Source organism: Scophthalmus maximus, chromosome 16, assembly GCF_022379125.1.
Source record: "Scophthalmus maximus strain ysfricsl-2021 chromosome 16, ASM2237912v1, whole genome shotgun sequence".
Classification (NCBI taxonomy): Eukaryota; Metazoa; Chordata; class Actinopteri; order Pleuronectiformes; family Scophthalmidae; genus Scophthalmus; species Scophthalmus maximus.
In genome coordinates, this window is record NC_061530.1 from 15,790,001 (window position 1) to 15,814,366 (window position 24,366).

Consider the following 24,366-nt stretch of genomic DNA (forward strand, 5'->3'; position numbering starts at 1 on the left):
CTCTCTCTCTCCCCCTCCCTCTCTCTCTCTCTCTCTCCCCCTCCCTCCCTCTCTCTCTCTCTCTCTCTCTCCCCCTCCCTCTCTCTCTCTCTCTCTCTCTCTCCCCCTCCCCCCCCCCCCTCCCTCTCCCCCCCTCCCTCTCCCCCCCTCTCTCTCCCCCCTCTCTCTCTCTCTCTCTCCCCCTCCCTCCCCCTCTCTCTCTCTCTCTCTCTCTCCCTCCCTCCCTCCCTCCCTCCCTCCCTCCCTCCCTCCCTCCCTCCCTCCCTCCCTCTCTCTCTCTCTCTCTCTCTCTCTCTCTCTCTCTCTCTCTCTCTCTCTCTCTCTCTCTCTCTCTCTCTCTCTCTCTCTCTCTCTCTCTCTCTCTCTCTCTCTCTCTCTCTCTCTCTCTCTCTCTCTCTCTCTCTCTCTCCCTCCCTCGACCCCCACCTTGCACACTGAACTCATTTACTGTCACACCAGCCTGATGTCAGGACATAATCACTCTATGGGAAATAGATGGTCCTTGCAGCAAAAAAAATTCCCCCAGGCTCAGCATGAGGTTAACGTTGTCCAAGAAACTAGTGTCGTTATGCCTCCGGTGGGTGACACCGTTATGAGTTACACCCCCCCACCACCACCACCTCCCACCCCCCAGCTACAAAAGCTGTGCTCGCCGCCTGGCACGGAGCCGGTGTGCCTCAGCAACATAGAAGGTCAGAGACGTATAGCGAGCTCCCGGAGCGGAGCTGTGCGAAAGCTTGGAACTCCTTGGTACTGCTCTCGGTCATGGGAAGCACATGTCTGGCGCACATTCGGTGCGCGAGAGAAACAAAAAAGTGCGGGGCCACTGCCATATTGATTTGTTAAATGGCTTGGTCGATCTTCAGAAAACCAAGCAAGCCTAATTTGGAAATTGTTTTGATTTTTTCTTTAAAGTAAATGCTAAATAGTAGCTTTCTCTAGCGGTGTGAATGCACGAATCCTGCGCGGCGTCTCTTGATTTAATAATTTGTGGCCTCAAAATGGTGATTTGCGTGCGCTTATTTCTTCCCTCCCGATTTTCGTTTCATCGTCGTAAATCAAAGGTTTAGTGAAGTGACAGTTTGATCTCTTAATATGTATATATACAGTATATATATTTTGTTAAATCAAGATATGCTCCTTTCACGACGTGTTTGACAACCCGAAATCATGCGGCACCGAACTTTTAACAGTCTTGGATCGGTCACTGTTTTACTTGAAACCTTCGTCCATGTGTAGCTCTAGGACTTAAAAATACACCACGGGTCCGCCGGCGGGACATAACTCAGACAGACTCGGACAAAGAAACTGGCAGCGGCAGCAGAACTTCCTTTGGGCCAATTTGTTCGAAACTCACCCAGGTAGGAGGTGACCTGTCTTGTTCCTGTTAACACGTCTGACTATTAGGAAACATACTGCTGGCATGTTCCCGTCCCGTTGCAGAACACGGAGGTGAAATCTTGGCGGATGGTGTGTGCCAGGCTGGAAGACAGATTATCTGGAGCCAAGACATAACTCTGTGTTTCAAATCCCAGAGGGAGCCAGTGAATGCATGTGCACAAGGAATCAAGTCAAACCGGGGGATTGTTTCCCCGCAGCACCTGCAGCGCAGAGCAGTGTGTCAATCTGGAATTCCCATTGGTTCCTATTCTAATGAAATTCCTAATGCTCAATGTCACCTACGCTTGTATTAATACTGGTATTGACTAAAAAAAAAGGCCAGAATTTAGATCTCGCAGAAATACAAAAACATACCGATATCATCTTCAAGTTTTAAAAAAGAAGATTCCTAAACTAACATGGACAACATGCAAAGTGCAGTTTCTCGTAAATTAAAAATGTGTAACACAAGAAGATATCTGCTAACGCCGCTTAGATATTTAGAAAGTGCATCTTGGTGATGAAGCTGATGAGATTTCATACAGTGTTAAATACACAGGGACACCAGACACACGTGAGGGGCGGTGGGATGATCGATGAGAGAGGAAACCACTGGGTTAATCTTTCATAATGTGTTTTGGTTTAAAAGCTTGTTATATTATCAATTGTGTATAACCTTCATCTGTGAAATGAATGAAATGTAGTGGATTGGAAGTATAAAGCAGCATAAAATAGAAATACTCAAAAGTAAAGTGCAACTAACTCATAATAAAAATTAAGTAGAGTCACTTTTTACCAGTGAGTGAGCGAATTTAAAAGGCAAGCATAAATTCTCAGGGCTTGGTGGAGACCAAACCAGAGCTAAAAGAGGAATAGATGTTGGACTTGCGTACATAAAGTTGAAATGAATGTTGCTGCTAGAACAACATGTTCGCCATGACAACTTCAAAAGGTGATGGTGGAACTTGCTTCGTGTTTTGACACGGGTCCATTAAGGTTCCCAGTGAGACCTGCTCGTCTAAATATCACGGTTGTGATAAATGTGATCAATGACACCGGCGCTTTCCCTACAGAGAAAGGTGAAAAAGGTTTATTAGGGGTTTGGGGTTTTTTCATCGTGCTGTGCAGTTCGTCTTGTGGCCGGGGGACAAAGGAACTGGGCAGAACAGGATTACAAAACGGCTAATGTTTTTCTTTCCTGTGAAACCCTAATGGGACGGACCTCTAACTAACCCAGACAGATTTGACACTGTCAGCAGAAATCTGAGCCAACTGGGCCATCCGACCAGACCCGGGAGAGGACGCTCGGGGGAGAGGCCTTGCAGAGCTCAACTGTGACCTGGCTTGTCTGGGTGTGATAGTCCAATGAGAAAGTCCAGAGAGGGGGGGGGGGGGGGGGGGGGGGGGGTGATCGTGTTTCAGCTTGTGCGTTCAACTTTTGTACTGGAGGTCATATGAGTCCAAAGCAGCTTGGAAGAAATTAATGCAACACATGTAGGGTCAGGACGCGGCAGCTTCCAAGTCCGGCTATTTCGCCCCACCTCTGCGAATATCCCCACTGCGGAACAGCGGCTGGATGATCGATCTGTCTTAATGCACGACCACACATTGGCCTCAAATATCCCGAACAACTCATGTGGAGGATCTGAATCCGTTCGCACTGAGACGACACTAAAGGCCTCCGACTGGAGGTGGGGCACATCGTGGTGATAATGTCTCTCTGGGGGGCGCGGACGGATGGACGGACGGACACTGTTTGCCGAAGGAATGCTTCACTGTACTCCATAAATATATCCCCGGCTCCGCTTTCATTAGTCTGAGCGTGTGGCACGCAAGCTGCACGCGGCGCTCAAAGGCAGAGGCAGTCGCGTGGGCTGAGGCGGCGCAGCTGGCTTAGTAAATACTGCCTGACACCGAGTGTGTCAGCCGTCGGGAGGAAATGATCTCCGGCTATAGGGCTGAAAACATGCACAAGACAAACAGGGAGAGGAACCCCGACGAGACGGGGAGAGCAAGGAGCGCCGTCTTGACATTTGTACCCAAGACATGACGGGGCATGGAGATCTTTTCTTAGCAGCCTCGGACTCGGAGAGCAGAGACAAACGGCTATGAGAGGCTCATAAAAGGGCAGAGCTAATGATTCCATCTCATCCTCTCAACACTAATTTCCCCGTTGTGGGACGAGTGAAGGAATCTCTCATCTGAATATCTTATCCAATTCTTTCCCGCGAGTTGATCGATAGTTTTGTCTGTTAAAAAAGCAAAGCAACAGATTTTTCATTTTCTTGTTTTTCGTCTGGCCAACAATCCAAAACATACCAAATTTTGAAATGGTGAAAGAAGACATGTCGGGCATTTTTCTTCTCGATTAAACAACCGAAACGATCCATGCAACGTGAGGATTTCAGCGTTTGCATGAATCAGCATTTGTGATTATTTTTGACTGTTAAATTTAACCCCCTCCTCCTGTGGACGTTAACAAACTCTTGTTCACGCCGCACCCTCCACCCATGTATCTCAATCAGCCCGAGTTACAACCACATGGAAGCAGGCAAATATTCTGCCCACACAGATCCGCTCAGGCTTTCACAGCCGATGCTGGTGTTCGCCGAGTCTTGACCCCCCGGGGGGTGAAGAAGCATGAAGGCCAACTTCTGATGACGACGGTGAATAAATGAACAACTTCCTCGCGCTTCAGTCCCAGTTTTTACACATTTGCCCCGGCTGGTAGTTAATTCCCAGGATTCCACGTGGAGTGTCACGGCTGCCGCCGGTGTTATTAAAAATATAAAAAAGGTTTTCCAGCGGATGCCAAAAACCCCCCCCCCAAAAGTGCAAGTGTCTTTCCACTCACCACTGTGTCTTAAAACTGTGTGTGTGTAGCGTCCTTGTTCTAATCTGCACCTATGGGCTCGGAACACTGGGCGACTGAGATGTCATGAGCCACAGCCCCCAAGGGGAAGCGAGCACAGTGTGAGACAAACACACACACACACACACACACACACACACACACACACACAGGAACACAAACACACACTGACATCACATTTTGCTCACCAGCAGCTCTTTTCCATTAGTTGCTGGGATGTCATAATAAACACAGCACAATATATTGAGGGGGGGTTGAAAAAGCTACTTGGCTGATGAAGTTCAAACCAACAATGAGACTTTTATTTCATGTGTGCAACACACACACACACACACACACACACACACAAAGGAAAATTACCCTGAAATTCAACTGAGAAGGAAGAGTGAAGGATGCTTGAGGTGCCTTTAAAAAGAGAAAAGTGAAGTGCGCTCAACGGCGGTGACAAATGCCTCAAGTGCTGCCACTGATTACCAAAGAGGGATTGTGCATCATCAAATATACAAGCACCTCTTCTTCTCTGAGGTGCACACACATGGGTAGAGAGACTGCCAGCTAGAATGTCTGTGTGTGTGTGTGTGTGTGTGTGTGTGTGTGTGTGTGTGTGTGTGTGTGTGTGTGTGTGTGTGTGTGTGTGTGTTTTCTGCAATTTACGCACAGCTCCACTTGGAGAGACAGGCGAGGATTTTTTGGAAAGCTTGTTTACACTGGAGATGTTATACAGATCTGTGCTTTCATAAAACATGATGTATAACCCGACAACAGCCGAGGGGAGACGCGAATGAAGAAGAATAGATGTAAATAGACAACGACAAGTGTTTCGAGACGCGCGTGAGAGCTCATTTGGCACAGGAAAACCATCTGTTCACTACTTTTACGCACGAAAGGAAAAACAACCCGAAAAAAAAATGAATTAAAATAAAACTGCATCCGGCACCTTCACGTGTTCGACTCCTACCTTGTGCAGACGTGGAGGGCACGCTGCTGCCACACGCCGACAGGGAGACAGCCAAAGCCTGAAGCGCCGTCAGAATCACAAACTTCAGCCTCCGGCTCCCGGGGTTCATGGTGCCCGGCTGACGCGTGGACGCGACTGGCTCCGCCGTTTCACTGCAGCGCAGCCATCATCCTCATCCTCCTCATCCTCCTCCTCATCATCATCATCATCATCAGCAGCATCCTCCTCCTCATCATCACACAGTCAAGGTCCAGCAACAGCTGATGTTGCGTGAGAGCGCCCACCCCCCCCTAACCCCGGAACGCCCCCCCCCCCCCCCCAAAGCCCAGGCCACCCCCAACCTCTCCGAAAAAATAAAAAACGCCTTCCTGAAATATGATCGAGCGTGTGCTTTCGGAAATCCCGAGAACAGCTGATTCGAGTCCTCGCGCTCTCCCCATTCAAAGACGTCCAAAAACAAAACCAAAAGCTGCGGCGCGCCAAAAAAAAACCCCAGAAAAGCAAACAAACGTGGAGGAGGAGGAAAGAAAGAAAGAAGAAGTTTGACGGGGGAGGGGGTCTTTGACGGAGACCCCTCGGCCCCGGCGTGTGTGTCGGGCGGCGTCAATTCCGGGACAATTACCGAGGAGAAGTGTTTTGTCTCATGAGCGCAGACCATGTGCTTCCATGAGACCGCTCCGCGCGGTCCTAGAGCCGCCCCGCCCCCCGCTGCCAAACAAGGCGTTAAAGGAACAGTGTCAACAATATATTCAGAAGGCAGTCGAATGCAAAAAAACTTCTGGTTTCATGTTGCAAAATAAGTATTAGCTATGCAGTGCACTCGTGCAACTATTTCAACGACAAAGGAAGCATTGGAGTTAGGTAAAATGACTCGAATTGATTTAAGTGCTGTGCCCCTCCTCCCATTTGACCTGCTATGACTGAGACACAGACAATCATTGTTCTTGCCTTATTTTTTTACTCAATGTCTAATTTTTCCCCCAGAGCTTTCACTCAGTTTATTCTGTGAGATGCAGTTGAATGTTCATGAATTAAAAAAAAAAAAAAAGGCCTCGTCTAATCCAAAGTGCCAAATATTGGCTGGTTCCTTCCGGCCCCTGAAATGAAAGGATTTGCTGTTTCATATAATTTGTGGCTTGGACAGTTGCTGAGCAGAACTTGGAGGAAAAAAAACAAGCAAGTGGACTTTGAGTCAGGATTATATATTTTTTTAGATTACAGATGGAGTTTTGCACTAATGTCGATCGACTTGCAGAAGGTCATTTTAAACCACGTCGTTGTTTTAAAAAAAGGTACAGGACACTTTTTATTCTGAAGGCACAGCAGTTAGTCCCTGGCCCTCTCTCTCTCTCTCTCTCTTTCATCCCTTGTTGAGCTTGACCTACTCCTACAGCAGCCCACACTGTAAATTTGAATAATTCACCCTACACACATCCCTCTCTCTCACACACACACACACACACACACACACACACACACACACACACACACACACACATGTTCATCATGAATGCATGTTACACACCCAGTGGAATCTGTCTTCTATCACTTCTCCGTTTACAGTGCGCACATCAGAAAGGGGTTTTACTTTAATGTGAACATACCATTTGGAGATCTATTCATGACACACACAAACAGCTTTGGACTCGAGCTGCCATCTCTGTGACGCACAGACGATTATATGGACCCACTGTAAATATGGAGATGCGCCCGTGGCACATTCAAACACTGTGGCTGCGCTCTTCAGTGAGGAAGCGCCACCTGGTCATCTACTTCAGAGCTGGAATCAGGCAGAAGAACAGCCAGATGGGTTCCTGGAGGATTTCTCTCCCCCCTCCACAGGAGAAAGTTAAAGTATAGCATTTCAGGGAGCCCCAATGCTTCCAGCGTGAAACTTTAATATGTCATAGCATAAACACATGGTCCCTGTTTGAAAAGAGGAACTATAGGTTGCAGTCAAGTGTCATGATGCACAGAAACCTCAGTTTCTCAAAACTGTCAAACACGAATGAGAATAAAGGAACATGGACGCGTATTTCCCTGCATGCTGCTTTCGAATGAACTCCACACTCGGCTGAGGGATGTTACTGACACCTGATCTTTTCCCAGGCGACGCTCGGAGAAAGATGATGAGGTGCAATGAGTAGCAGGCAGTAAAAAGAATATCTTTCTGTCGGGACAGATAGATCAATAGTTAATCTCAACTTTATTACCATCTCACCTCCGTTGTTTTGTCAGTGTACAGTTGGGAGGAGTGCAAATCTGACAAAAGAGATCTGAGACATGACTCACATATGAAATACATATATGAAGATTGAAATAGAAAATGAATAGTTGGAAGTATGAAGAATTCAGTCATGTTCTGTATCACGCTTCACAGTAAAAACCCTCTACTTCATTAGACAAGTGGGTGGACACCAAGAGGAATAAGGTCATCTTTGAATATAGAAAACACAACACAACATTTCGTCCTTGGTTCACAACTGTCGTACTCTACTTTCTGCTAATTTCAGAGAGAAGGAAACGATTATAATTCACGGTCGCAGTTATTAATAGACTCCCACTGTCCAAACACACCCACGCGTGGATCTGCGCCGACGTGAAATAAAAGGTTTTACAAAAATAGTCGGCAGCCATCATCCGTCTTCTCCAAGGCGTCAGCGCAAATTTAGACGGATGAAAACAGCTGGACGGTGACAGGAGACCAACTTCAAGGCTAATGAAGTAAAATGACAACAAAGAGTAATGATAAGATGCATCTGCTCCGTTGTCTATTATCCCCCAACCCCCCAAAACAAAATATTCACACGTCTCATTTTGGATTTATGGCCACAGCTCCATCATGTTGTTGAGCGGCGCGTTCACTTTGGATCCAAACACACAAATCTAAATGTGCGCTGGCAGGTCCCGGTCCATCATGGGACAAAAGCTCCTTTCAAATCGCCACTCTCCATTAACGGGGCATTTCCAGTGAGAAGGGGTCACATTCCTCCGTCTCACTGCCAGTAGCTGGCACTGACTAACAGCCGAGTCCACTTCAGGCGTCTGTCCGCCTCTTTTGGTTCTATAATAAAAAAGGACGGTTGAAAATTTGCCCCCCCCCCCCCGATGGGACAGTGACTAATGAATGAATTATTTTGTCTTCACATCACATGAGATCATGTGAAAGTGGCTTTTGGTGCTCCGTGTCCTGTCACACAGACTATTCTGCAGAGGGCAGCAGTTTGGGATCAAGTGAAAAGAAGGTGACGCGGTGATGAAAGACGCATGCATCGGATCAAAAGGGCTCGTCAGTCAACTTGTTCGTCAGTGACATTTGATCACAACCGAAACAGAGCGGTGAGCTGACATTTCATACATCCGCGTGAGGCCACATGAAGGACAGCTGAGTGACAGGCCTCTGTCTCTCTCAAAAGAAAAATCCAAACACAAAAGGGCTCATCACACTATTCTGAAGGTATTAAAAGATGCTTCTGTCCGTCTGACTTGGAGAAAAAGACAAAAAAGAACCTTTAAGGATTTTTAACCTATTAAAAAAAAAGATGTATCATCATGTTTTGATCTGTTGGGATGAGCAAGGAGACGTGCAACTTCTGTCCATGTTGTTTAAAAAGTTTAAAGTTCTTTCCTCACTGTGCATCTGACAGTCTATTTTTCATTTCGGGGGCTGTGGGGGGGAAAAAGGAAAAGAAAAGCTTCAAAACAGCAGTAATTGATGTTAGATGACCTTCTGTGTTGGTGTTCTTTGGAACGCTTGCCGTGCACTTACGCATATTCGAATGCACGGGAGAAACAAGCAGCGGTGAAAGCCCAGATGAGGCTATAAAGTTGTACATCAAGACCCACGCTGACACATTCTAACTCGTATCCAGCACAGTCAACAGCTCACATCTTCAGCCCGTGTGTGCCGAGCTACAGGCGTTTGTCATGCCACCATCTTCATCCGCTGCCAGGCGTTCAGTTGTTGCCCCTTTGTAGAATCTGATCCAACAGCCTCTGAAACAGGAAGACAGAGCGCTCGGATTACTAAAACACTCGGGGCAGAGTGAGGGGTATGTGGCATCAGTCTAGTCAACACAATAGCCCCCCCCCCCCCCGCTCCTGCAATCCCACAAACACGGCCTTTAAAGCCCTCCCCTGTCCTCGTCCCCTGCTGTCCCCTGCCTCGCCCCCACACTGTTCAGGTTTCCAGCTCTGTCAGGAGCTGCTGGACCCTCTGGCAGGGCCCGGCCTCCCCGTGTTATCTGCCACAGCAGCAGCGGTGTGGGTGGAGCAGCTGCGTGTGGGCAACCGCTCTGTCTGCAGCCCGGATGAATGGTGGCACTGCACTGTAGCTGTTGCTGCCACTGAAGGGCCTTTTGTTCCTTTTTTTGGGGGGGGGGGGTACACACACAGGCCTCATGCTCTCGGCACAATGAGACGGACTGTTCAGTTTCTCCACATGGTCAGAGAAAGGCTGTGGGGTGGAGAGCGAATTCGAGCGTCTACAATGACTTTGGCCAAATACAACTCTGTTCTTTGGAGGATCCTAATGCCTGAGCATAGAATTAAAACACACACCACCTTCACTTCATAAAAAATGGCTCTGAAATGTATTTATTTTTTAGTGTGGGGTTTTCCTCATCATCCTGCTGAGAGAAGTGCAAGAAAATGGCTAAAAGTTTGGCAGCAGCGCCCCCAAGTGGTAAAACAAAGTCATTGGTCTAACAAATCCCATCAACAGCTTAAATGATATTCAATGTGATGTGGCTCCTTTAAACTGACCCTTACATATATTTGTGATTGTTATATCTTTACTGTTCCTGTGAGGTCTCATACCAAATATAACTATGAATATTAATATTAATATGAATCACACATAACATGTTACCAAAAGTAACAGGGGTGCTCATACAGAAGTATTCCTGCAGTTCTATTGTTATTATTACCAGGAGATTTTTTTTTTTTTTCAATATTAATTTGCTAAAAGGAATATGTTATCTACACAAAGCTCTAGAAGCTGAGCCGAGAAACAAAATAGTTTCATCGGATTACAATGGTAGCAGATAAAGACCCAGATCAATAGCTGTAAACCAAGAGAATAGACTCGAGGCTCTGTTGCATATCCTACATCATTATGTCTCGTTGTGACAAACTCCCGACAAACACACAGTGCATCCCGTGAGAACCCACATGCTTTTTTTCTCCATGAACGTTCAGGGCTCACACGTCCGGATCGATATACCGGCCTTTTATCAATTAACCATAACCGAGTTGTCGGGGCAATTCAATGCCGTTATTTTTCAGCAGCTGCACGTCTGCGAAGAAAGAGGGGAAAGCCGCGTCATCGCTGCAGCCCCTTCAGTGCTGGTCATTACTGCGAAAAGTGTCACCCTTTGCAGGGTTTAATTAGGTTTTTTGGGAGAAAAGAGGTGCGTGTGATTACTTGCTCAATGGCCTGCGGGTCATATGCACAATTAATGTTCGGTTCGGCGTCTCAGGCAAGTATACAGCCTACTTATTATCTCGGTGACGAGCTGCTCCCCCTTCATCCCTCGTATTCACGTGTTTGCTGATTCAGGGCATCATTTCTGCTCACACTCTATTAATTTGAGTGCGGGAAAAACCCACGATAGGCAGGAACGATGATTAAATATTAAGAGAGGACCACTGGCGAATAAGAATCAGTCAACACTAATGTGGTTCGGCGTGATATACTGCATCTAACTCCAGCTCTGTATTTAAAGTATATTATATTCATTGAGTGTTAGTTTAAAAAATATTTAAAAAAAACACTGTTATATTATGGCTGCTCCATTTAGTCGAATTTAAATATTTTACTTTCTCTTTTTCATTTAAAAAAAATATATAAAATCCCCCGAATTCAGCTTGATACGTGTAGCACATTTGAAATTAACGAGTTTTGGGGTTTGCAGTATATTTGTATAAAGGAATTCTTTTTTTAATACCTTTTTGAAAAGTTCCACTCGCTGCCTGTTGGTCAAACACACCTCCCTATTCTTCTCTTCATCCTTTTTCCTCTTCACATCTGCAGGCCTGTTGGAACAAAACATTTTTGAAATTATTGGTGGAGTTGATGGTAAAGAAAATATTTAAAAAAAAGAATATATCATCCAAAACAATACCTTTCAAAGCTCTTTTATAGATATGTGTAAGGACGTTCTAATGGTGGAATACAGTCACTTTCCATCAACAGCTTCCTTCTATATATATATATATATCTTCTATATAGAACACTATGAATCCACAGGCTTGCTAATCAATAGCTGGATCTTTCAAGAAGGAAAGGAGAAAATATAATTATAGAGCAAAAGTCTTGCCAGAAAAAAAAAAAAAGAGATGCGTATATTGTATGGAGATGTCAAGGATAGATTCCACCTTCACATGTGAAAGAGCGATACAAGAGATGAGAGTGAAACCGCCGACAGAGAAGAAGAAGCATCTGACGGCAGCGCTCAGATCAGATGGAGGTGGAACTCACCCTTTGGATCCCAGATGCATCTCTTTCCCAGTAATGACTCTATCGCTGGGTCTGACAAGGTTATCTGGACACACACACACACACACACACACACACACACACACACACACACACACACACACACACTTTATCAGTCTTGCTTTTTCTGGTGCTCGGGGAGACTGAAGGTTTTCCTCTCGTACAGCAAACAAAGGCTCACATCACAGTCTCCAGAGATTGTAGACAGGATTTCTTTTGAATAAGGAAACGAATTCCACCTCCTCTCTGAGCAGTTCAAGACATCCTATGCGTTTTTGTATCAGCTTCATGCCAGAAAAAAAACGTCCCATTAACCTTTTGTGCAAGTCAAAGGTTCCGTCCGATTGACACGCACTCATTTATATATTTGTTGATTTGACCGGCTGACCTTGTCGGAAATCGGTCTCTTTCCCAGCCGACATTGACCTACTTGTGCATCTGTCAGTTGCAGCCAGTAGAGGGCAGAGAGAGCTACGAAATCTCCGTCACACGTCTTTACATCCTTTATCGTCTCTGCCCCTGTATGGCTTGGCACTCAGAGGGGAAGTCTCATCCGACGGAGAGTCTAATGTCATTTGAAGGTCACAGATGTTACTACATAATCCGGTGCGGAAAAAAATCCGTCTGGAAATCTTGTTGTCCAATAAAGAGTCACTTGAATATATTGTACATGAAATAAAAAGTGTTTCTCATTTTATTTCAAGGGCCCTTTTATTGTATTTTGTCTTATAGCTCAACCGTATGTGTATATATGTGCAAATCTGTCAAATAGCCACTGAGGCTGCACATGCACTGTGGACAGCACAGTGGAAGAGGCAGGTGATGGAGGCCGCTGATTCAGTACCATTCAGAGAGGTAGACCGGACACGGTGGGCTCTTCTCTGCCTCGGAGCAGCACCCGACCGCGGGCCTGTCGGACCGGTCTTCTTCCCCCTCCTCGCCCGCGCCCTTCGCTCCAGCTCTTGCACTCGGCCTTGGGAGCGGCGGATGAGGTCTGGTCTGGCCCTCCGTAGCGACTCCTGGTGAAAAAGCAGAAACGCACAGATTGTGATGTGTTTTGCCAACCTGTGTGTGGGGAGGGGGGGGGTCACAATCCTCAAAGTGGGATGAAAGTATTTCAGGGATCAGACGATTAACAACAGAGGAATTTCAGAGCCAAGAATGTCTGCAACAAGAATAGGTTTATTTTCCCCAACTTCCCCATAGCCTATAATTTTTACTATCTGGGAAACTCTTTATAGTTTCACCTCACAGGGACATACGCTACAAAAGGACATTGCATTGTTCTCGGGGGTTACACAAATCTTTATCTGTGCTTTATTTGCTTAAAGTGGCTACAGACAACTTTCGTGTGCCCCTAGTGGTTCCGGGTGGTATCACTGTTTGGCCGCTGTGGCAAAGACGCTGCGGCAGCAAGACATCGCTTTAACATCCTAATTTTGGACATTTACACCCCAGACTTTTTGTGTCATTGTTCCATAAGATGAAAAATAAATGACCTCTGAACTCACCTGCAGAGAAACACTTCCAGGCGATGTCTCCGGATCAAGACTCAGCGGAACGAACGCAGCATGATGCGTCTTGTGGCGCCGGGCGGGGCTTCGGTCCGGATGTTGCTTCACACACATATCTGTCACTACCAAAGCAGAGCAGTGTTTCATTCACACCTGGTTTTGGCCTCACTTGACTGACTGCAGTGCACAGTTGCTCAATGAAACTCCTTGGGCCTGCCGTGACACATTACCCCCTGGTACGAATCGAGCAGGCGCAGTACGCAAGAGCCAAGGAATTTCACTGTATCAGTATTGATCCAATCAAGGGCAGAAAAAGTCCTGAGAGCAAAGCGTTGAGCTTGCAAACATTTTCAGGGAACTGTAGCAGAGATCAATGTCTTTGCGACGTGAGAAATTCCGATTATTATGTATGAGGGGAGGTGGTAATAGTACCAGTATTTCCCTGGAGTGATGCCGCGGAGTCCTTCGCGGAATTGCCATGTGGCGTCTTCTTCTTACTGAGTTGTCTTTGGAGCTTGATGTTTGCGATGACGGCGGCGGCGTTGAGCGCGAGCACTTCCTCCGGAGACTGATGCGAGTGGGGATCTGAAACACAAGGCGTCTTTGATGAAACCGAGGAGTAAGTGAAAACGGTGACGCCGGCCGCTATTGACCCACCGTTTGGCTTCTGTCAACCGCCGTCCTCCCTTTACCACCATTACATAATCTTACACCATTTGGAGGCAGCCAGCATCACACACTGAATTTAAATTGTTTTGCCTCAGGCCCCTGTAATTAATTGATGACACTCTTAATGAATGTGATTAAAGAATAATTAATAATTTCACACAGAGGAAAGACACCGTCGAACGAGGGAACGCGCTCGCTCAGCAGAGAACTCCCCCCTCGTGTTACTCATTCGTCTGAATACGCGGCAGATGACTGTTTCCACTGTGTTACACTGTCAAACTGGCTCCCTGTCAATCTCAAGGACGTCGCACTGTAACGTACATCAACTCTTGGCGGCGCGGAGCGAGCAACAAAACAGAGGATTTGAGACTTGACTGCTCGCGGCGACTCCTAAATAACCTTTTCTCTGTTCTGTTAAAAAAAAGAAAAGAAAACACAGAGAAAAAAAAAACCTCAGTCAGTTTTCAGAGAGCTGAAAAACTTTCATGTACAATTGACTCATGAAGACTTGGATTTGTATTGAGAAGGACTTGAGATAAGACCTTCATCTGCAGCAGCACTTCCCTGGAGGTTTGACCTCAAGCGTAGGAAAATGAGGATCGCTATTTTGGGAAATACGTTTATTCCCTTTCTTGCCAAGGGTTTAGATGAGAAGATCATGAAATAAAGAGCAGCGTATTTACCAAAAGGCTGAACTCGTCTCATTAACCTTAACGTCAAGTCACTAAAGAAAATTAAAAAAAACATCCCCACGATGCAAAGGTGTGAACAGATTTTTTGTCCCCAATGACCTAACTTCCACCAAAGAAGCGAACGCCCATGCAGTAGGTGCATTGCGGGCCCAAAAAATTTGGATTTCCTCCGAAAACACATCCTGATACTTGAACTCCACCGTGTTCAGCAGCTGGCGGCTCCTCCGCCTCCCCTGCGCTGCCAGTGAGAAGCGGGGACCGGAGCAGATTATGCATTGCAAAGAGACGCGTGGGGGGGAAAAAATGAAAGGAGGTGAAGATGAGAAGGTGTCTGCAGGTGCCGACGGGGGGGCCCTCTGCGTCTGGAGGGCTTTCGTTGGACATGGGCCCGCACATCCCCCGGCACGTGTGTCAATCGCACTCACGGCCGCCGATAAAGGAATGGCGGCGGTGCAATCTGATAACGCCTCTCGATGAGGCACCAAAGGGGAGAAACCTCGGAACGCCGCGGTGTGTATGATAACGCGCAAATGGCACAAAAGGAAGTGCGTATTTAGACGGCGCAATCCTTTGAAAGTAGGCTGCACGGTGGTGTAGTGGTTAGCACCTTCGCCTCACAGCAAGAAGGTTCTGGGTTCGAATCCCAGTTCAACTCTGTGTGGAGTTTGCATGTTCTCCCCGTGTATGCGCGGGTTCTCTCCGGCCTCCTCCCACAGTCCAGAGACATGCAGAATGGGGTTAGGTTCATTGGAGACTCTAAATTGTGAGAGTGAATGGTTGTCTGTCTGTATGTGGCCCCGTGATAGGCTGGCGACCTGTCCAGGGTGTACCCCGCCTCTCGCCCAATGTTAAGACGAAGGGGGGCCTGCGCGCTGTCAAAGGGACTGTCAGAGTGAGTGGCACACAAGAACCTACCAGGGGCCGGGATGAGTGTGAGACAGGAGGACGCTCTCCTCACTGCAGCCCCTGGCGCCGGCGCTCTCTCTTCCTCGCCTCTGCTTGGCCCTCGGCCGCGTGCGACGGGCTGGCCTCCATCTTCCACCGCGGCCCCGGGGCCGACGGGACCCCTGTCGGAGTTCACGGGGTCGGTGGCGGTCTCCGGCGGGAGCCCAAAGCTCCATTTCCTGGCGGCCGGTCTCGCCCCGCTGGGCTCGGTGTGTCCGAACGCGTCGCCGTAGCAGCTCCGTGGTCTGCGCGGCGGCCCGTCCCATCTCGGTCCAGCAGCTCTCGGGGACACTGCCGGGGGAGCGGTCGCCGCCACCGCGGGGGGGTTGCTCATAAAGAGGCTCGCGGTGGACCTGTGTAGAGCGCCGCCGCTTTCCTCTGGATCAGGATTGGCTGGATACCGTGCGACAGAAGGCCCTGGCGTCTTTGTGGAATCCAAAAGTTGGCACGACGGCCGCGCAGTGTGTTGCGATTGGTTTCCCCGACTGCATGTGTCGTTGCCCTCGTACACGCCCTCTATGTAGCTGTGTCTGTACTCCGGCGGCCTCGTCCCGGGACCTACCTTGGCCGGACTGTAGCTCTCCCTGTGCTCCGTCACTTTGATGATGGTTGCCCTTCGCCGGTGCACCACCGTGTCCAGACCCTGGCTAGCCGGTGGCGCGCCGACACTTTTCGCGCCTGGGACAGGGCCGGACGTGACCCTTTGCTCCGTCACTTTGACTATAGTGGCCTTCCTCTGCACGGTCACATGCCGGTAGTTCGGATCCACGGGCCGGTGCGATGGCGGCGGCGAGCGGGAAGAGTGATCGCGGGTGTCGGGGTCCGGCAGGCTGGACGATCTGCTCACTTTCCTTGAGGATATGGTGATGGAGGAGAAGCCAGCCTTGTTCTGAGGGATGAGGGTGGTCACGGCAGAGCTCGTCTGTATGCGCGAGGGCTGCGGGCCGCTGTTTGCCGCAAGCAGCGGCGCCGTTGCCCTTACAGGCTGAACACTGTTCGCCCGGTGCAAAGGAGCGCGGGGGCTGCGGGCCTCCGCGCTCCTGTTTGTGCCTTGCGGGAGAGTCTGTGGTCCGCAGGGCTCGGCAGAAGTTGCCCCATGCAGACGAGCGTGCTCGAGGGCCTCTACGCCGGCTGCGCTCATCGGTGGGGACTTCCCGTTGGGATCCGAGTTGCGCTCGATGGAGCGACTGCATCCGGGGAACGCTGACGCCCTGACAGAGTTCCAGCCTCTCCTCAGGGCCTGCCAGCCCACGAGTCTGGTCCCTTCGTTGTCGGGCGAGCTTCGTTTTTCCGTCACCTACAGTGGGTGGATAAAAGAGATTCTATGAGATCCAAAAAACCCATCCCACCCCCATAATGCTACATGGTTTGACACCGATCAACACAACACAATTTGAGCGGATGTCTTCAGGTTGCAAATCACAACCCCCGTTTAATGCGTCATGACAAAATGACAAATCTCTCTAACGCGACATTCCAGCAGCGGGTCAGCTGTCTTTCTTCAGGGCTTTGCTGTTTGTTCGTTAAGTCAGATGACTCTCCCCCCCCCCCCCCCCCCCCCCCCCCCCCCAGCCATGCCTGACACAGCGACTGCCCCGGTAGCAATGGGAGTAGCAGCAGACAAGGCCAGCACACAGCATGACTTATCCCTCGCGGAATAACAATGAGACTCTTCTATGCCCAGTAGAAAGTGAGAGGCAAAAAAGAAAGAAAGAGGAAAAGAAAAAGAAAGAAGCAAAGGTTCTGATCCTTGGACTAGCGCGAGGACACTGGTGGTGTTTGCGGGGAAACACCGATTCCTCCGTGTTGTAATTGCCAACAAGGTTGTTTTTTTTCGACACCGTACCTCGTTTATCAAAGTTGCATAAACCGCGCCAGCAATCAATCACTTCTAAGCAGAGTATGACATCTTGGCATTTGTACATGCATTCTGAGGAATCTATTAATTTTTCCTCACAGCTCCGCCAACAAACACGTTTCTCGTCTAGAACACGGTTGCGAGTGGCTGATAACACAAAACACTATGCGCCACGGAGAGAGAGCGGTACAGCAAAAGGAGAAAATACATTTTATATTTATATATTCCATAGACACACACTGTAGTCATCTGATTTGTCAAATTTGCGATCAAACATATACACACATCTACGAATGGAATGACTGAGATTGAAGACAGTTCCGTCAACTGCGCCACAGTCAGACGGTGGGAGAGGAGGCCGCGGGCTCTCTCGTCGAATCTTTGTGAAAGACGACAGATTTTGTTGGTGATCTGCGCAAATTGGCCCATTTTGCATTTGCTTGCAGGCACACGCTGCGTCAGGCAGGGAGCACGTTCTGAGGAGCCCATAAGCTCTGACATCTGTGATGATCCATGGAGCGATCTGTCGTCTTTTTTTTGAGACTTTTTTTCATTTCAGGGAGTGTTTTCCATTTACAGACATGCTCTACTTGTCTTTAACTTAATAGCCACGCTCTTACGTTCCTAAGTGTTTCCTTAACTTAAAGTCCTGCAATCTGAAAGGTTCTTTCACCTTTGACCCCTTGGGCCAAATTTTTCCTCATTAATTAATATCCTCTCCTTCAGATTTTAAAAAAGGTGGCTCGGAACATAAATAAGGTTATAAGTTTAACTCTCTCTCTCCTCTCCTCCTAACCCTAACCCTGAAACACCACATTTATCAGGGTTAGAAATTGGAGACACTGTTTCAGGAAGCATAATATAAGCACAACGCTGTGATTAGAAGACCCCAGCTCACACAGACCCACTGATATTGATCCTAATATTGCATTATTGCAGTGTTATTGGTTTATGCTGAGCTCAGTGCTTCAAAAAGTTAGTTTTTTTAAGTCAGAAAGTAATAAGTTACCTGCTTAATGGCGGGCGAGCCTCGATCAGCTGTCTGCGACGCCTCCACACCTAAAGCCTTTGGACTGGTGTGAGTTCCTCCAACCTCTCCATCTGTGTGTCAAGGCAAAACAAACTGTCACACTCCCACACACACACACACACACACACACATACAAAACAGCCTTTCCTCTGACTGTATGACAATGTTGACACTGTCAATAATTGACATTGGCAGAGTGAAGTGAACGCAGTCTCTTCTCCGCCTTCTCCTCTCGGGGGACGGCGCGGACTTGACCGGCCTGCCCCTCAGCGCTGACTGACGCTCTCCTTCGCCACCCCGACGGCCCCCCTGGCTGCATTTCCACCTGCTGCTGTTGCCATGGCGACGGGCTCTCTTTTTGGGATAACGCTGCGCAGATAATCCGCAGTGCCTTTTTTTTTTGCTTCTTCTTTCGGAAGGGACAGAACAAGAGATGAGGTGAAAATTGCACCACTCTGTGAATGTGATTACAGCGGGGAAACAAAAAGAAATGTCTCCGCAGAGCTCCTCTCGCTGTCATCACTCCACGCGTCACCTCTCTCTTTCTCTATGAACCAACCTGTTGGCCCCCTGAAAGCCCCTCTCTCATTACCTTCCACTGGCGGAGCAAAACATAACCAGTTTTTTCTTTTCTTTCTGGAACAACTGCTGACCTGAATCCCCCAGAGGAAAGTGAAGAAGCGGGGCTGTATAACACCCTCCCAATTAATTCCTCATCCTCGTGAGTTTTAACGGAGTAGTAAGTGTGAGCAGGGTGAAAATTTGCCAGCATGTCCAATCATGAAGGCCCCTTGGAGCCCGAGACCCCAATTTGCTCATTAACATTTCAGGCCATTTTAAGTTTGTCAAATGTGACTTTCATGGAGGGCGTGGGGCACTAAGTGGTTAAAACTACTTTCACACAGGTTTGTAATTCGGTAGTCGGGGTTTAACTGAGCGGCTGTAAATTTCTGATTTCATTTCATTTTCATTTGGTTTCAGAGGTGGAATCGCGCACTGACGACCGAGCGGGAGCACCAGCAGCGTCAGAGCAAGACGTATTCTGAAGCAGCCCTGCACAGTCTTTCTTGTCGACACGTTCTCTTTCTCTCATCACAGGGTGCATTTTTTACATGCACCTGCATAGTGTCGTTGTTCACTTCAGAGTGACTGAAAACATGAATGTTCATCACGCATGTCATCGACGAGCAGGAGACTTATAATTGAGATCTGTGTGTCAAATCCAAAAGGCGAAGTTTCTTTTCATCAATTATTCATTGATATGTGATGGATGAACAGAAGTCCTCATGCTCATACAGTTATGGATTGGTAAAAAAACCCCAAAAAAACCGATTGTATCTATATTGTAGATTATATGGAGGTGGAGAATGACAACAAACAATAGTTCCACTTTCAATATGTAATCGCAGCCTGTGCATGTAGCCTCAAGCTAACCGTGTATATGCTGTTTATGAGGTTCTATCACAATTTCTTTTGCTGCCACGGATGAATTGCTTTGATTTCTGCAAGCTGCTGGAGCCTTGCCCGGATAATCTATGTATAAACAAGGATGAGGCCGGAAGATCAAGCCTCAGATCAAACCCAGCGAGTGTGGGGCTTCTGTGATCAAACATGAACCTTCTCCAATCAGGAGGCATCTTTCCCTCCATCTTTCAGCCTCTCGCTTTCCTCCCCTCAGCATCCTCTTTTTTTTTTGTCAGCTCTTCGGGCTTAATAGGGGCCTATTTCCTTTACCTGCAATCCTGCCAGAATACCATGGAACAACAGTCAGGATCAGTTGTACTTGAAATTGACTGTGTTTTGTGTGTGTGTGTGTGTGTGTTTGTGTGTGTGTGTGTGTGTGTGTGTGTGAGTGTGGTGGTGGGGTGTTTAAAGTGATTATCCAGTCAGTCAGTGTGGAGAATCTGAAAGTGGACAGGGGCGACACTGCAGCAAGGAGCGGATTAGCGGCAGGTAAACCGTGTGGCAAGTGAGGCCTGAAATAGGCTCTTGTTCCCCCTCCGGCTAACCTGGCCCCCGCAGTTGCCCCGCGGCCATGTTTGTTCTAGCGCTGATCGGGGACTCGACATCAATTGAAATGGAACCTTTGTGTGTTTCCAGGGGGACGTTTTGTTGTTGTTGTTGTTGTTGTTGTTGTTGTTGTTGTTGTACAAGAGTTACTTGGTGCTTTGAACTTTTGCCTTCGAGTGGAACTCTTACATAATGATCCAAGGTTGCACAATTGTGAATTTGTTTAAAGAATGAGGGTGTTTTTCCTTTCACTCATACAGATCTGAAAACTCTGCTGTTGCGCAGTCGACCGTGATGTGATCGTGTGTCAGCACGTACCCTGTGGCCTGGGCGTGGCTCGATTCTTCCAAAATGTTGGCGTGATGGGTTGTTTCAGTTTGACCTGTAGAAAAAAAGAAAAAGGCCCCAACATGATTTCACCCCAAAAAAGGATCGTTGCATCAGTATAGTACCTGATCTGATAATTGTTCCGATTGTTATTTCTTTTCCTCGGTAGAACATTTCCGCAGTTAAAAGGATAGTTTGACATTTTTGTGGAAAAAGCTTCTTAGCCTTCTTGCATCTAATCTCACAAAACTCTTCTTTTAATCACAATTTCTCGGAACATAGCTTTTAGCTTGAGTTACTATGGCGACGGTCCAAAACCAATCTCAACACTGCTCTTCTTCTTCTAGAGTCACGGGGGGGGAAGGCGATGCGCTTGGTGCAGCAAATTGTCGATTTTGAGGCCATATCGTCGGTTCGCTGGGCGATTCTCCCGGTGAGCTTCCTCCGTACGTCGTACGTTGCATCCCTTTCAGGGCACAAAGCTCCATCTCTGCCGCCGTGCACCCGAATGAGTCGTAAGCCTTCCCGAGAACGTGGGGAGCTTCTGCAGAGTAATCCCCTTTTTAAAGGACGCCAGAGCTCTGCCTTCTCCCTCAGTAACTGAGACCTGCCTACAAATGGCTCTCCGTGGGACTACGTGTGTTCATCACTTCGAGTACATTGCCCTTTTATTTCAGATTTGCAGAGTTTACGCTGCCTCGCTGACTTATAAGAATCACAATCACGCAGCCTGCGAGGAGGTCAAAGCCAAATCCAGGTTGAATCAATCCATAGTCTTTGCAAAGGGGCGATACTCTAAAGAGCCGACACAAAAGTTGTTGGACAATGTTTCTCTGATAGAAAAATTTTCATTGCTCCAAAATACTCTCCTATAAGACTAGAAAAAAACTGACACTGCCAAAATCCAAAGGGTTGCTTGTTGTTGAAATGTACATAACCATCACGTGTATCTGTCTGAATTCTTCAAAATCTTTCAATTCCAAACCAAAACTGGTCCAAAAACAGTAGCATCAGAAAATCCTCCGCTGAAAAGCTTTCTGAATATAAGCTCAGGCTTTGTTAGACAATATGTGTTTTACCTGGCCAGCAGATTGGTCCAAAATCTGACTTGGGTTTTGTCCACCATCAGCCACCACCATCACTCGTCTCTGGATTGGCAGCCACCCAATTCTGACAGGAGCAAGGTGACTGAGTTGAGTCTGCTGCTTCCTTGGGGCCTGCGTGATGTGCGCTCTCTCACTGCTTCCCCTGCGCTCCGACGGGAAAAAGACGCCAGTCCGGAGGGACTCCTGGCTGCCCAGTGAGCTCTCGCACAGGCTGGGACTCCCACATGACGACGAACTCCTGCTGTAGGACGGGGTCCCCTGACGTCCCCAGGTACGTCCTGTTTGCTCAAGTGTGGCCGAGGATGTGGTGCGAGCATTGAACACCGGAACATGGTCGCGAACTGGCTCCCTGCGGGGGTCGCTCTGCATCAACTGCAGGTGCTCCAACCAGCCGTCCAGCTGGCGTCCCTCAATGGCACTCTGGGGCCGACGGGACGATGGCGGACGAGAGGCACGGGGCAGAAACTCCCCCTCCGCTATCAAGCTCTCCCAGCAGGACTCATCTCCTGATCTCCTCCAGCCCGGCGCTCTTCGCAGGTGGGCAGCTGGCCTCCGGAGACTCATCCCCCCGGAGCTCAGATAACCACTCCCGGCTCTCAAGTTTCAGCGCACACTGAGAGCCCCTTTTACAGTGGAGGTATTAATGAGAATCCCCGGGCTCAACTGGACTTCTTACCATCGGGCATGCCAGAAATGCACTGCAAGCCATGAGCAGCGACAAGAACGCCGGGGGGTCATCTTTTTTTTTATTCCAGATCTGTTATGACAAGGAATCAGAGTACCGTTAATAATGACATATAACAATATATCATACATCTATATATAAGTGAAAAGGATCATAGATCATAGGACAGGCTACAGTTTCTCGTTTTCATCACCCTGCCCCACAGTGGTGCTGATATTTTTACTTACCAGTTACTGACAAACCGCCCTTTTTTCCAATTGCTTCCAAATCCCCGGGGTCCTCGGCGTCGAGGACGTAAACACTCTCTGTCTTGATAGAAACTAGGTGCTTGTGAGTACTGTCTCCAGTCGGGCGTGTGGCTATGTGAGGGATGCTCTGGCGAACAAAAGAGTTACTGAGCACAAGGGTTGAACATCCAATACAGTGGGGGAGCTGGGCAGAGGCGGGGGGATGGGGGGGGGGGGGGGGGGGGGGGGGGGGGGGAGGGGTTGCAGGGAAAAGAAGAAAAACCAAACACTTGTTGATGCAATGCTTGACGTAACCACCTCTCCTGCATCGTTTGCACAAAGAACGTCATTAATATTCATCGTTTTAATTATTAAACAGTCTAATTTTGGGTTGATGCACATCAGGCACACCGATGCAGGGAAATAGGGGATGGAACTCTCTGACATTCAGGCGTCCGTACAAATGATAAGAGCATCCCTAATGAGCAGATTGTCCGCGTTATTCCATGACTCACTTACTACTTCAGAAATCGTCTTTGTTGAGTATCCTGTTTTTGCTCTTCCTTGTGATCTCGTGGCCTGTGGCTAATGGTGATGTCCTCTATTCGAGGCCATGTGACTTCAGCGAGACAGTCTTTAAAATGGGCCAGTGTCCTCTCGGATAAGTGAGCGTGTCCCACATGATGCACCACAATGCATGAGTGAAGGGAGAGTTCGAGATAGGAGAGTCTGCACGAAGCTGGAGGCAAGTTTCTGCCTCAGATTTTCTTCAGAGGCAGTTAAACGCAGATCTGCAAGGATACAACTTCTTTCCACAAAAAAAGGAATTGGCAGTTACTTTGATGTTTAATGAATTTCTGTGTTTCTCAGTGTGGTTAACAGTGCCCAGATGTCTTTCAAAGTAACTTCAGTCCCACTCGGTGGAATAATGTTTTCGTGAACGTCTTTCAAAGGGAGAGATAAGACCTTAAGATATCACAAATATCAATTTCCCCTCACCTGTTTTAAGACACCCTGATCAAGTTGAGAAGCGCCATGCAGATGGAATATGCAGCGTTGTAAAGCGATTTGCCTCCTTTTGTTTGCTCTGCCAGGGAGATAACATCAAAACAAATCAAAAAGTGAGCCAGTAAGGTTCAAAACTGAGTTAGCCTGTTGTGTGAGAATGTGTTTGAAAGAAGCAGCGCCCTCTGCTGGCAGAGCTCCAACGTGACAAGTGGGGGAAGTGAGAGCGAAGAAGGGCATGGGGTCACAACTTCTCTGAATGTGGGAAACAATAAGAGGATATGCAGCATTGGTGCAGGGACGATAAATACTGTAAAGAAGAGCAGATTTCCAAAGTGTGGGTCCTTTATTACCCACCTGCCGCTCTGAGAAAAAAAACATTCTTGTTATTTCATTGCATCGGTGCTAAGGGTAACTGGACAACTCAGGCTCCCTTAGCTTAGTCATTAAGCAGGAAGGAAGTGGATATAGGCCACATGAGCTCCCATTCTGCGGTCTGCAACATTGTCATATATCTGATCTCTTGGCTATTTGTGTTTTACCATGTTGTAAGAGATAAGTGAAAGTGACACATATCTACTCAGGGAAA

The 24,366-nt window shown here is 48.0% G+C and overlaps 2 protein-coding genes across 3 annotated transcripts in view; both read right to left on the reverse strand.

Moving 5' to 3' along the window:
• The window catches only part of LOC118287917 (disintegrin and metalloproteinase domain-containing protein 12-like), a 67,006-nt gene extending 61,527 nt beyond the window's left edge, over positions 1-5,479 (reverse strand). For both annotated transcript variants that reach the window (XR_004785760.2, XM_035613556.2), the window contains exon 1: positions 5,211-5,479. Coding sequence is in view for 1 of the 2 variants with exons in the window: in XM_035613556.2 (XP_035469449.2) it covers positions 5,211-5,319 (109 nt within the window). In the remaining variant the exon portion in view is untranslated. The remainder of the gene's footprint in view (positions 1-5,210) is intronic.
• Positions 5,480-7,377: 1,898 nt separating this feature from the next.
• On the reverse strand, positions 7,378-22,896 carry c16h10orf90 (chromosome 16 C10orf90 homolog). The gene is made up of 11 exons (XM_047327866.1): positions 22,773-22,896; positions 21,834-22,617; positions 20,746-20,809; positions 18,397-18,488; positions 15,500-16,826; positions 13,656-13,808; positions 13,221-13,345; positions 12,554-12,728; positions 11,692-11,755; positions 11,159-11,246; positions 7,378-9,206 (listed from the first exon to the last, which is right to left on the reverse strand). The coding sequence occupies exons 2-11, from the start codon at positions 22,422-22,424 to the stop codon at positions 9,168-9,170; spliced, it is 2,718 nt and encodes a 905-aa protein (XP_047183822.1). The 5' UTR covers positions 22,425-22,617; positions 22,773-22,896; the 3' UTR covers positions 7,378-9,167.
• Positions 22,897-24,366: the final 1,470 nt, after the last annotated feature.